Source organism: Entelurus aequoreus, linkage group LG10 (assembly GCF_033978785.1).
Source record: "Entelurus aequoreus isolate RoL-2023_Sb linkage group LG10, RoL_Eaeq_v1.1, whole genome shotgun sequence".
NCBI classification, from domain to species: Eukaryota; Metazoa; Chordata; class Actinopteri; order Syngnathiformes; family Syngnathidae; genus Entelurus; species Entelurus aequoreus.
Genome location: NC_084740.1, coordinates 10246558 through 10261314, shown reverse-complemented (window position 1 = coordinate 10261314; position 14757 = coordinate 10246558). Strand labels below are relative to the sequence as shown.

Here is a 14757-nt window from a genome sequence, read left to right as displayed (position 1 = left end):
ATTGTTAAAATGTGTAAATGGGACAAAACAAACAACATGTTTACTTGACCCAATTCCTGGGAAACTTATCAAGGAGCTTTTTGTATTATTAGGTCCATCAGTGTTAAATATTATAAACTTATCACTTTCCTCTGGCACTGTTCCACTAGCATTCAAAAAAGCGGTTATTCATCCTCTACTCAAAAGACCTAACCTCGATCCTGACCTCATGGTAAACTACAGGCAGGTGTCCCACCTTCCGTTTATCTCGAAAATCCTCGAAAAAATTGTTGCACAGCAGCTAAATGAACACTTAGCGTCTAACAATCTCTGTGAACCTTTTCAATCCGGTTTCAGGGCAAATCTTTCTACGGAGACAGCCCTCGCAAAAATGACTAATGATCTATTGCTGACGATGGATTCTGATGCATCATCTATGTTGCTGCTTCTTGATCTTAGCGCCGCTTTTGATACTGTTGATCATAATATTTTATTAGAGCGTATCAAAACGCGTATTGGGATGTCAGACTTAGCCTTGTCTTGGTTTAACTCTTATCTGACTGACAGGATGCAGTGTGTCTCCCATAACAATGTGACCTCGGACTATGTTAAGGTGACGTGCGGAGTTCCCCAGGGTTCGGTTCTTGGCCCTGCACTCTTTAGTATTTACATGCTGCCGCTAGGTGACATCATACGCAAATACGGTGTTAGCTTTCACTGTTATGCTGATGACACTCAACTCTACATGCCCCTAAAGCTGACCAACAACGCCGGATTGTAGTCAGCTGGAGGCGTGTCTTAATGAAATTAAACAATGGATGTCCGCTAACTTTTTGCAACTCAACGCTAAGAAAACGGAAATGCTGATTATCGGTCCTGCTCAACACCGACATCTATTTAATAATACCACCTTAACATTTGACAACCAAACAATTAAACAAGGCGACTCGGTAAAGAATCTGGGTATTATCTTCGACCCAACTCTCTCGTTTGAGTCACACATTAAGAGTGTTACTAAAACGGCCTTCTTTCATCTCCGTAATATCGCTAAAATTCGTTCCATTTTGTCCACAAGCGATGCTGAGATCATTATCCATGCGTTTGTTACATCTCGTCTCGATTACTGTAACGTTTTATTTTCGGGCCTCCCTATGTCTAGCATTAAAAGATTACAGATGGTACAAAATGCGGCTGCTAGACTTTTGACAAAAACAAGAAAGTTTGATCATATTACGCCTATACCGGCTCACTTGCACTGGCTTCCTGTGCACCTAAGATGCGACTTTAAGGTTTTACTACTTACGTATAAAATACTACACGGTCAAGCTCCTGCCTATCTTGCCGATTGTATTGTACCATATGTCCCGGCAAGAAATCTGCGTTCAAAGAACTCCGGCTTATTAGTGATTCTCAGAGCCCAAAAAAAGTCTGCGGGCTATAGAGCGTTTTCTATTCGGGCTCCAATACTATGGAATGCCCTCCCGTTAAAAGTTAGAGATGCTACCTCAGTAGAAGCATTTAAGTCTCATCTTAAAACTCATTTGTATACTCTAGCCTTTAAATAGACTCCCTTTTTAGACCAGTTGATCTGCCGTTTCTTTTCTTTTCTTTTCTACTCTGCTCCCAACCCGGGGTGGACCGCTAGCCTGTCCATCGGATGGGGACATCTCTACGCTGCTGACCCGTCTCCGCTCGGGATGGTTCCTGCTGGCCCCACTATGGACTGGACTTTCGCTGATGTGTTGGACTTTCACAATATTATGTCAGACCCACTCGACATCCATTGCTTTCGGTCTCCCCTGGGGGGGGGTTACCCACATATGCGGTCCTCTCCAAGGTTTCTCATAGTCATTCACATTGACGTCCCACTGGGGTGAGTTTTCCTTGCCCGTATGTGGGCTCTGTACCGAGGATGTCGTTGTGGCTTGTACAGCCCTTTGAGACACTTGTGATTTAGGGCTATATAAATAAACATTGATTGATTGACTGATTGAAAGTTCATTGAAATTATGCAAGCAACACATTTTCGGTGATTAATCAAAATTAAAAAGTGTGCTTAATCTCATTAAAACAAACAAACAAAAAAACCCTGTCCACCAGCCAGCATCCTGGGATGGATTGTACTTGTAGCCTTAAATCTAAAATACAGTATTCATTGGACAGAATGTTGCCGCTTTAGCAGTCCAATGTTAATATCCATCCATCCATCCATTTTCTACCGCTTATTGGCAACACTAAATTGGCCCTAGTGTGTGAATGTGAGTGTGAATGTTGTCTGTCTATCCGTGTTGGCCCTGCGATAAGGTGGCGACTTGTCCAGGGTGTACCCCGCCTTCCGCCCGATTGTAGCTGAGATAGACTGTAGCATCCCCCGTGGAGTTTGCATGTCCAATGTTAATAGTCAAAACAAAAAGGATGAGCTCCTCAAAGAAATAATGCTGACTCGGCACTATGTTATCTGCTGGCCTGGAGAAGACTACCACTTGCAAACAGGAAACACAGCAACGTGGTGTCCAGTTTCCCGTAAACAGGAGAGCACGAATCAATAGCTTTATGCTTTGTTTTGTGAAGCTCTGCGTATGATTGAGAAACACCTTTTCTATCTGTGGGGAAGTAATGTTTTTTCATGAGGATCTGACTAATGTGATGAGTGACAGTCTGCGTCTGTGCATGTGTTGTAGGTTTCTACTCATCCACAGGACGCATGTTGGCATTAATAAATTATCCAATCGAATGTTGAAGTGCATTTGAGCGTGTGCGTGCACTTGTCTTGTTGCAGCAACACAACCTGTGTCTACAAAAAAAAGAGCCACAGGAAAAGGTCAGGGTAAATGCCTTGTCCAGAGTGATATTTATCCTGGCACGTGATGTGAAAAAAGAAGCCTATAGCAGCATTAACCGCTGCATTTCATACCAATAAAGGTTTATTTGAAAGGTTTATGTTGATTTTAAATGGATGTTGGGGGCACTGGTCGAGTATTTGAATAGCACACAAACCTTTCCAAGATGAAGGTCTTTCACTAAAGGCAGAAAGGACATTTTTGCGCCAAAAGTAATTACCAAAAGTCCCTGAGTTTTGGGAAGAATGCAGCCAACTACACTTTTTACGGTGAAATACTATATTTGTGTGTCTGGTTTTACCACTGTGACATATTTTATACTGTTACTCTTTTTTACATTTTGTTTTTAGGAGCTGTCATCAGCCACTCATCAAGTACTGTGTCAAGCCCCAACATTAATAAATATAAACAGTACAGTATGTTGATCGCTCAGTACTGTAAAAATTAAAAACCTTGAGAAGATAAATATCGCAGAGCATGGAGCATTACGGTCTCATTCAAAGTCAACAACAACTAATAACAATGAGGAAGGTAAACAATAAATAATTATAAAGGTTATTTACATTTCAACAACAACATCATATTTGCATTCTATTTATGAACGATTAAATAACCATTAAAAAATAAAAACACCATAAGATATTCAAAAAGGTAATGAAATAAATGAATCAGTTGTGAGGATGAGTACAATGGGAAAGTTGACTATGAAAAACAATGACTATGTTTACGCTGCAGGCCAAAGTGTATGGTAAATTAGTTATACTTGTATAGCGCTTTTCTACCTTCAAGGTAGGGCTGGGCGATATATCAATATATCGCGGGTTTGTCTCTGTGCGATATAGAAAATGACTATATCGTGATATTCGAGTATACGTTCTCACGCAGTTGCTTTTAGCTGCGGGCATTACACTACAGGCTCTTCTCACTCTTTGTTGTCTCTCCTTCTCACAGAGACATAAAACAAGCGCACCTTCTTACATACGTCACATACGTATTCGCGGAGCAAAGAGGTAGCGGCATGGGTAACGTTAGCTGTGGTGCAAGTGGTAATACGAGAGAAAGAAGGTGCGAATCTGGTAACAAATGAAGGAAGAATTAATTCCCAAGAAAAACAGCAGGGGGTCCATCGTCTGGCAGTGGTTTGGCTTCAAGCGGGAATATGTCGAACAGACAACCGTAATTTGTCAAGTGTGGGGCAAAAGTGTTGCTACAAAAAGTAGCATTACTGCTAATATGTAGCATCATTTGAAAAGTCACCTGCTAGAGAATGAAGAGTGCTTATTCCGCATGTCAACATCTCAGTTCGGTGCCACACCAACAAAATGCCGAAGCAACTATTTCCACATCAACAGCGTATGAAAAAAATAGTCAACAACAGAAGGAGATAACGTCCACAGGAACCTACCACATAGTGAAGGACATACACTATTTGATTTCCTATTATGCAGCACATTTTTATTTGACAGTTATTGAAATATCTTGTGTGACATCATGCACGAAAGTGCACTTTATTTGTTTTAAACTATTGTAGTGGAGTTCTGTACAAAAAGTGCACTTTAATTTAGTGTTGTTTTGATAAGTCATCTTAGTGACATCATGCACAAAAGTACACTCATAAATGATAATAATGATAAATGGGTTATACTTGTATAGCGCTTTTCTACCTTCAAGGTACTCAAAGCGCTTTGACAGTATTTCCACATTTACCCATTCACACACACATTCACACACTGATGGCGGGAGCTGCCATGCAAGGCGCTAACCAGCAGCCATCAGGAGCAAGGTTGAAGTGTCTTGCCCAAGGACACAACGGACGTGACTAGGATGGTAGAAGGTGGGGATTGAACCCCATAGCTTGTTTTAAAATGTCTCTAACAATCTCACAGTTTCTGCTTTGAAATTACATGAATGTTTGTGCCACTGCTTAATAACTGTCTAATAAATACAGTTTTGGTCAATTGACTTAGTTGTGATTTCCCTCTCTGCATGAAAGTTTAAAATGAGCATATATTAATGCAGTATGAACAAGAATGTTTTAATGTAGACACATAGAATCATCATACTGCTGTGAATATACGCATCAAGTGTTCATTCAAGGCTAAGGCAAAATATCGAGATATATATCGTGTATCGTGACATGGCCTAAAAATATCCAGATATTAAAAAAAGGCCATATCGCCCAGCCCTACTTCAAGGTACTCAAAGCGCTTTGACACTATTTCCGCATTCACTCATTCACACACACATTCACACACTGATGGCGGGAGCTGCCATGCAAGGCCCTAACCACGACCCATCAGGAGCAAGGGTGAAGTGTCTTGCTCAAGGACACAACGGACGTGACGAGGTTGGTAGTAGGTGGGGATCGAACCAGGAACCCTCAGGTTGCTGGCACGGCGAGTACTATTGTAGCAAAATTAAGTATTATTGTAGCAAAATTATTTGCAAACGTATATCTCAATCTGTGCGCATGTAATCCAATTCACGTACGTGCTTGTTGTGTGTCAGAGCCGTGTACATAAGTTTTAGATCCACATACGTGTGTTTTAGATCCGCGTACATGTGTTTTAAGTTGTCCGTCTGTCCCTTATCAGAAAGAGTCCTCGATAGGCTGTCTACTTATAAGTGACTTTTGCGACACTTCTGCCGTGTAAGATTCGTGAGCGTGTAATACAACGTGTGCAAGCGCATTCAGAAGCACATGCGTGTAATACAATCTGCGCGTGCGTATCTATGATCTGCGAGAAGCAGGAATCTATCGGCTGTCTTTTTTACAAGTGGTTAGGGGCGTGGTTACGAGGAGAGTATATTTACAGCTAGAATTCACCAACTCAAGTATTTCATATATATATATTTATATATATATATATATATATATATATATATATATATATATATATATAAATACTTGACTTTCAGTGAATTCTAGCTATATATATATATATACACACACTACCGTTCAAAAGTTTGGGGACACCCAAACAATTTTGTGGATTAGCCTTCATTTCTAAGAACAAGAATAGACTGTCGAGTTTCAGATGAAAGTTCTCTTTTTCTGGCCATTTTGAGCGTTTAATTGACCCCACAAATGTGATGCTCCAGAAACTCAATCTGCTCAAAGGAAGGTCAGTTTTGTAGCTTCTGTAACGAGCTAAACTGTTTTCAGATGTGTGAACATGATTGCAGAAGGGTTTTCTAATCATCAATTAGCCTTCTGAGCCAATGAGCAAACACATTGTACCATTAGAACACTGGAGTGATAGTTTCTGGAAATGGGCCTCTATACACCTATGTAGATATTGCACCAAAAACCAGACATTTGCAGCTAGAATAGTCATTTACCACATTAGCAATGTATAGAGTGTATTTCTTTAAAGATAAGACTAGTTTAAAGTTATCTTCATTGAAAAGTACAGTGCTTTTCCTTCAAAAATAAGGACATTTCAATGTGACCCCAAACTTTTGAACGGTAGTGTATATAGTGTAATATTTGGGGGGCTTCTAATCTTTTTATGACTGTTAAGTAGACGCAACAAGGACATCAGCGTGGATCTACGTTAGCTTTATTTTTCAACTAACTCACGTAAACAACTTACGCAATGTACGTAACGTGTCAATCCCGGTCCTTCAACAATCGCCATTTCTTTGAAATCCAAATAAATATCCATATATTACATATAGCCTTTGCATTTGCACACTATTGACTAGTGATGCACTGAAATTTCGGCCGTCCGAAAATTGAAATCGGATGTTGTGATGACGTATCCACTTCCACTGGCGGCCTGCAGCTTTCCTGGCGCACCCGAGTGACGTAGCTCGCCCAAAGCTGCCGAAAAGGTCACATCAGGTCGCATCGCCGTTTAGACTGAAGTCACATTTGAAAAGATCAGATTCCAATCGGATTCGGACTACCTTTTGATGTGGCCTGAATCTGATGCGAAAACATCAGATTTGAAGCTCTTTGTGTAGTGTTCAGACTGGCAAAAAAAAAATCAGATTTGTGTCACTTTTGGGCAAAAAAATCTGTTTTGGTGTGCCGCGTAAACAGGGCCTATGTTAGCTATATTTGTCAATGCAAAGACTTGTATCAGTCAAAATGATCTGTCTTGGGCGTGGATTTCATGTTAGTTTAACCAATCAGATAATTGATCCCGCCCACACCCTTTTTGATGGGTGACTTTAACAAAATGTTTGAATGTATAAATGAATTATAATTATTACAACGCTTTTTCGCAATATTCTCAAAGCTCTTTACATTGGCAAACCCATACATTCAGTTTGGTGGTTAGCTACATTTATTGGAATGCTGTTCTATCGCATTCTATTTTTCAAGAACCAACTTCAATCTCAGGGCATTCAATCAATCGCAGCTGGACTACTTGGTTTGTCTTGGAAGACGTTTTGCCTCTCATTAGAGTAGGGTTCATCAGTTCGTGCTCATAGACTTAGAGTGGTCAGATTTAGTCTAGCCGCTGGTGCCAAAACCCCAAATGTTTATACTCCAAAACCAAGAGGGTGTGCCTGGGCAAAGATGGTTTTGCCCTGACGTAGGGAGAAAAACAACTGTATTGAAGCAAACGAGCAATCCTACTGTCAAAGCCAGCGACAGTCGTTGAAGTGTAATTCCCCCTCGTTAGCATTGAGATATTGTGTGGCAGAACGACCGCTGTGTATCGACTACTACCAGTCCAAAATAGTCGGAATCCCCCACCAGTGTTTCCCATAAACTGCCAAGATACCTGTGGCGGTGGGGGCGTGGATATGGGCGTGGCTATGGGCATGGTCACCATGACACCATCAAGTAATTTGCATAATTTACTACAATGATATGATTTTCTCTAAAAAGGCTCAAAAAATGTATACTTACTAATTAATAATAACAGTTTTGTTTTAAACGTCCATCCATCCATCCATTTTACAATATAATTACAACACTTTATGTACATATTTATATACAGATTTGAACAATAAGTTATTCACTGAAATATATTTATTAATTGTGGTTCTTACAAAAAATATATCTTATAAAATATAAAAGCTAAAATGTCTATTAAAGCTCTGCCCCTTTAATTAGTGCATACTAAATAATTTAACTTTAGCCTACTACTACAACCATATTATTTACCAGCAACATAAAGTGAAACAGAGGCAGAGGTGTCCTGCCACAGTCAGTAACAAATAAACAGAAAACAGTAGTGGTCAAATACAAATAAGGCAACAAGAGAAGTATCCTACACTTCTCTTTTGTAAAGTAAATCTGAACAGCCTATTTGGGCATCTAAACCAACTATATGATTTGCCTGAGAAGTTGGACAGGACAAAAAATAAATAAATAAATAAATTTAAAAAATAAAAAAATAAAATAAAAAATCTATTTGTGGCGGACGTAATTCTTTCGTGGCGGGCCGCAACAAATAAATGAATGTGTGGGAAACACTGCCCACATAAGCATTCCATTCAGTTGTAAACCAATGGCACAAATGACATTCTGGTCATTGTACTGGGATGTTGTGTTGGTTAAAAATTATTCTGTGTTTTTCAGATAGACCTCATACATATGGAATTACAATATTATTGCGTCTGTCACATTTTTCCCCTATCATCCACTTTAGTAGAGTGGATGAGGAGGAAAAAGGTGACAGTTTGACTGATACATATGGAAAGACAATATTTTTGTGTCTTAAAAATTATGAAGTCATCTTTTTTATAACCCCAAAAGGGTAAAAACGTTAAGTAGATCAATGCCCGAAATGCAACACTTTGCTTACCTTGGTGGTGTCATCGTGGGAGCGTTGATAGCGTTTCCAGCGGCAACCGTAGATCCCAGTGATACAGGACAAACACAGCTGGCGCTCATAGACTTGGAGGGGTTGGTGTTTGACCATCCTCCTTCCGTCAGTCCTGCTCCCGCAAGTCAAACATCCCACTGATCAGAAGGACACTGTAATGCAATAAGAAGGACACTAGATTATTCATATTTGAAATGGATGAAAGGATCAATACATGCTGGACCTGCTATGACGTAGCAGGCCTTTGTCAAGTAAGTTGTATCTTAACAGTGTGGAGCTTTTTAAAAAGACCCGCTGCCAGTAAGTGCAGGGTGTCAATAATATAAACAAGGCCTCACTTAGAGAAGCTGCTGATTCAGCACTGACACTCAATCAGCTACAATATGACAACATGGCTCACACAAGTTTATGGGTTTGTCATAGTGGGTGATGTTTTAGCGCAGCAGCACGATAACACTTCCTGCTGTAAACATGCAGTCAGTCTGAAGCTGTGGGAAGTTGCTCATAAGCATCTGCTGCAGTGGTCGCCTTTCCTGTTATTAGTGCAACTGCTCTTTGGAGGGCGGGTCGGAAGGGGCCAAGAGTACATCATGAAGCAAGACCACCTCAAGTACACAGCATCCCACGCTTCTTTAAAGAGATTCAATCAACTATGCGTAAGTTTTGACATTTATACACGTTTTGCCTGGCCAACTCCACACCATAGTGCAGAGGCTGTTTCACTGCTAGTAATTGTTATCATTTATCCAAAGAAATATCAAAATTAATCAAAATTATTGTCAGCATTATTTTGAAGCCAATAATCATAATAATATACAACAATAATGCAAGTAACGAGTGTATAAACCTTTATTTTTCATTACAGTATAACTGTTGACCATTGTACTGTAATTGGAATGTAAATAACTTTTTGTAATCCTAAACACATTAACACAAAAAATTAAGTGAACTCTAATTTATGTAAGCAAAACTTTAACTTGAATAAATAGTGAACATCTTAAGTGCAATTTTTTCCTAGTTGGAAACACTCGGTTGGGCGTTTTTTTGAGTGGGGGTGGGGGGGTGTTGCCATTAAGGCATTCTTGCTCACTCGTCCATGTTGATGGGCTCATATTGCCCATCCGGTTTGAAGCTGAAATATCCCCACAACAGGACATTTGGCTTCGTAATCAAAAATTTTTCCTCTTAATTCTTCTTATTTTGCGAAACTTCTCACGAGCGAGTCGCGAGTACGGAGGCAATGTCCGTGAATCCTGTGTGTGTAAGCAAGTGTTATCGCGTTCAGTTTATTCTACTGTTAAATAAACGTGCTCAGGTGCCGAAAGCGATGCACAGCGTTAGACTTCTTTCTCTCTGTTTAAAGCGAGAGACAAAGAAAACTAACATTGTACATTGCAATTTATCTATGGCAAAGTTATCGATTTAATTTTAATTGTTCGATTTATTGACTTACTATGGGCCCAGGCCTACAAACAAGTCATAAAATATTAAAGTAACATTTTTACACCCGTGCCAACAAATCACGTTCAATCTTATTTATATGGTGCCAGTTTATAACAGACAAAATTATAATTTCTTAAAATCGATAAATCTATCAATTATTTTTTTGATTATTTTGTAGATCTAATTTATTTTTGTATAATTTTTTATTGTTGTGGTGAACCACATTTAACGAATACATTCCCTAAAAAAACTGAATTCCTCTGGCATTCTGGAAAATTGCTCTTCATTAGTGAAGGGTACCTTTCACATTTGAACCGATACCTGGGGTAGGTACTTGACAAAAACTTTCAAATGCAAAATATATTTGGAAAATACCTAGTAAAAATGTTTCCAATGGTATTTGAACCATTGTGATAGGCCAAAAATTAAGGAAGCTGTTATCATAAATGCATGAAATGCATGAAATAAAAAGTAAACGTATTAGTTAAGTAACCGAAAGAAAAACACTTAATGGGAAACATTTAACTTGTGATTGTATAATTTCTAATTATTTAACTATGTTGAGTAGCAATGTTACAATTACCAGAAAAATAGCTTTTATTATCCATATTTCCTGGAATTTTCAAATGGGGTTTTCAACAGAGGGTTTTCTGAAAAGGCAATCTAAAATCAACCTATTTACATAATAAAAACATCATAAAATGCCATTTAGAGCGAATAACTGCACATTATACTATGATACTATCAGACCATAGTTGAGTCAAGCGTGTAATCAAATGACGGCAGCAAGCATCATGGCTGCTGCCTCGAAAGGACAATCAACTATGATGGAATTTACAGACTGCCTTTATATTTCAGGATTTTAAAGACAGACCATTATACAAACACTAGTACGTATAAGTAAGGTGATATTAACTTATCTTCGTGTATATTTCTTTACAATCTTGTGATGTAAAATTTTGCGTGTTGATTTCATACAGACCCGAAAGTTTTGATGTCGAGGCACTCCCGGAAAATGTCAACTACGTCATCAACCTATGTGCTCGTCAGTTGGTACAAAAATAACTCTACACAGAGAAAACGACGACGCACATCACCTCGAACTGGGTGGTCACAAGCCGCCGCAGCAATAGAGATAAGTAGGTCAGCGACTGACTGTCACGTACTTACCTGGGAATAAATACTGGTACTGTTTGAGTTGGCTGAGTCGGCAATCGGAGGTGACATCAAGTGCAACAAAGGCATCGAAAGATGGCAGTATTTCATTTTACGAGAATCAATACCCGTTTTTTTTGGTTTGTCAGTCGGTGCCTATAAAAGTACCAAATCCGGTAACCATCCCTACCCTTGATGCCGTTTATTTAAGTGCTTGTGTGATAGAGACCATATATTACAACCAATCAAGCTGACAAATGCTCTTCAGTCCCATAAAACGTGCATGCCAAATTTCGTGGCAATCCGGCTAAACACTGCAAAGTTACAGCAGGCACACTGAGCTTTGTGAGACATTTCAATTTAAATTTGATTTATGGGGTTTAATAACAACACCACCATGTGTTGTATTTCTTAGAAAAGTAATAGCACAAGCAACACAGTTGGGGTACATGTTTTCGCAAACACTAACGAGATTTGTGTGCAGCTGTCCTGGAGTAGAAAAGCCTACACAAGCAGTACGACTTACATGACCTGTATGAATATCATTGCTAGGTCTGTTTGGCCATTTATCTAAAAAACTGAATTGAATTGATCAGAGTACAAATTATTCAAAAAGCATCAGAGACAAGATCAATTAATCAATCAATCAATGTTTACTATATAGCCCTAAATCACGAGTGTCTCAAAGGGCTGCACAAGCCACGACATCCTCCGCTCAGATCCCACAACAGGGCAAGGAAAAACTCAACCCAATGGGACATTGAGAAAACTTGGAGGGGACCGCAGATATGGGGACCCCCCCCCGGGCAACCGGTGAAATGGACGTCGAGCGGATCTAGCATAATATTGTGAGAGTCCAGTCCATAGTGGGGCCAGCAGGAGACTATCCCGAGCGGAGACAGGTCAGCAGCGCAGAGACGTCCCGAATCGATGCACAGACGATCGGTCCACCTCGGGTCCCGACTTTGGACAGCCAGCGCTTCATCCGTGGCCACTGAACCTGTGCCCCCACCCTCCACGAAGGACAGGGGGGCAGAGCAGAAAAGAACGGCAGATCAACTGGTCTAAAGAGGGCGTAATGTATTTAAAAAATTGTTATTTTGTTCTTCTACACTTTGAAAACTCAACAATTTTGTTGGCATGGCTACAAAACAACAAACTTGGGATTGTTCAGACAGGCATGAACCACAAGACTCTAGTGATTGGTTTGAGGATATTACTTCCAACGTATAAAAAAAAAATTGCTTGGATTGGAGTCAGTATTTGCCTGAAATACATAAGAAATATGATGAATCTCCATGAGTTTGCACCACAGGAAGATCCAGATTATTTCTGCAGGAAATCAAGCAGTGGTTGAATTTAGGGGGGGAGGGTTGAAGAGACGCTACACAGAAAAAAAATAAACCCTTAGACAGCGCCTGTCATCTCCTTTTCTGCTGCTTCACTTCCTGTGATCAAAAAAATTGCAGTGAGGAAAAAGAGGAGGAAACGTTTCAGCATTTTCCTTGGAAGACAAAAAAGTGTCACTACAAAAGCAAAAAGTACCAATCACAATTTTCTATTGAGACGTTTCAAACAAACAAGTCATTAAGCAAGTGGAAAATGACAATTTTATACCTGTTCAAAAGAATGTCATCCCATTTGTCAATTAAAATAATATCTTATGACTGCATTCACTTCGATGTTTGATATTCTACTGCAAAACCAACTTTTGTTACCCACTGTTTTTTTTTTTTTGTATTTGGGATCTGCATTAGTCCTGAAAATTTGAAATCAAATCATGGACGCATGGCAAAGATATTTATAAACAATATTACCTTCCATTGTAGTTCCTCCAAACAAGCCGTTTAAAATTTGGCCAATTTGTGACGTTTTTCCCCAATTGTGATGTCAGCGGATATCTCCATGTATAGTAAAAATTTACTTGAAAAGATTTGCGCGAGTCTGTTGTTGTAGTCAAACATTGTAGTCAATAAGCTCCTTGTTTTTCTCCATCCTCTTGTTGTGAGGCAGACTGGCTCGTACATGCACACGCATCCTCCTCCGCTGTTGCCATTTCTAATACAAAGCAGCGGATAGTTCTAAACCACATCTGTCAGTAGACTCCATATGGAAGCGCTCAAAACTACTACCGTATTTTTCGGACTATAAGTCGCAGTTTTTTTCATAGTTTGGCCGGGCTCCAGTGCGACTTATATATGTTTTTTTCCTTTTTTTTAATGCATTTTTGGCAGATGCGACTTATACTCCGGTGCAACTTATACTCCGAAAAATACGGTACATGGCTGACTGGGAGAAGACGCAGTCAAAGTGGAGCCATGTAAATTAGACCGCCCACAAAACGGAGCATCCTAAAGAGGTGGTCAGAAAGTGGCTTGAAGATGGTCTGTAAAACAATCTATGCAAAATTTAGACCAAACAACCACCATTACATGTTATGTAGACCAGTGTTTTTCAACCCCTGTGCCGCGGCACACTAGTGTGCCGTGAGATACAGTCTGGTGTGCCGTGGGAGATCATCTAATTTCACCTATTTGGGTTAAAAATATTTTTTGCAAACCAGTAATTATAGTCTGCAAACTATGTGTTGTTGTTGAGTGTCTGTGCTGTCTAGAGCTCGGCAGAGTAACCGTGTAATACTCTTCCATATCAGTAGGTGGCAGCCGGTAGCTAATTGCTTTGTAGATGTCGGGAACAGCGGGAGGCAGTGTGCAGGTAAAAAGGTATCTAATGCTTAAACCAAAAATAAACAAAAGGTGAGTACTCCTAAGAAAATGCATTGAAGTTTAGGGAAGGCTACGCAGGTAAAAAGGTATCTAATGCTTAAACCAAAAATAAACAAAAGGTGAGTACTCCTAAGAAAATGCATTGAAGTTTAGGGAAGGCTATGCAGAACGAAACTAAAACTGAACTGGCTACAAAGTAAACAAAAACAGAATGCTGGATGACAGCAAAGACTTACTGTGGAGCAAAGACGACGTCCACAAAGTACATCCGAACATGACATGACAATCAACATTGTCCCCACAAAGGAGGATAAAAACAAGTGAAATATCCTTGATTGCTAAATCAAAGTAGATGCGGGAAATATCGTTCAAAGGAAGACAAAGCCACTAAAATGTGATGATTTCTGCTGGTGGTGTGCCTCCGGATTTTTTCAACGCAAAAAATGTGCCTTGGCTCAAAAAAGGTTGAAAAACACTGATGTAGACCACAAAGATGTAAATGTAAAAAATGTAGATGTAAGAATTTTTAAAAAAATCATAATATGACCCCATCCATTCATCCATTTTCTACCGCTTGTCCTTTTCCTTTAAGGGCTTTCCTCTTTATGCTAGGAGGACATATAAAGATTTTGTGGTTTGTTTTTTGGGTTGTTGGTTTAAGCAAAAAGTACAATGCATATTTGTAGTTATTGTCTGAGGAAGAACCTATTTCATTTTGGTACAGAGTAGGTGTAGGATGAGACATCTATTTGGACTGTTTGCTGTTAAACAAACAGAGATCACTAGGGTCCAAACTTGTGTTATACATAAGCGAGGCGTTCCTTA

At 39.5% G+C, this 14757-nt stretch overlaps 1 protein-coding gene across 7 annotated transcripts in view; it reads right to left on the bottom strand.

The window, feature by feature from the left end:
• gdpd5b (glycerophosphodiester phosphodiesterase domain containing 5b) overlaps nt 1–14757 on the bottom strand; it is a 79320-nt gene that overhangs the window by 41029 nt on the left and 23534 nt on the right. For all 7 annotated transcript variants that reach the window (XR_009827417.1, XR_009827416.1, XR_009827419.1 and 4 more), the window contains exon 2: nt 8588–8760. Coding sequence is in view for 2 of the 7 variants with exons in the window: in XM_062060010.1 (XP_061915994.1) it covers nt 8588–8704 (117 nt within the window). In the remaining 5 variants the exon portion in view is untranslated. The remainder of the gene's footprint in view (nt 1–8587; nt 8761–14757) is intronic.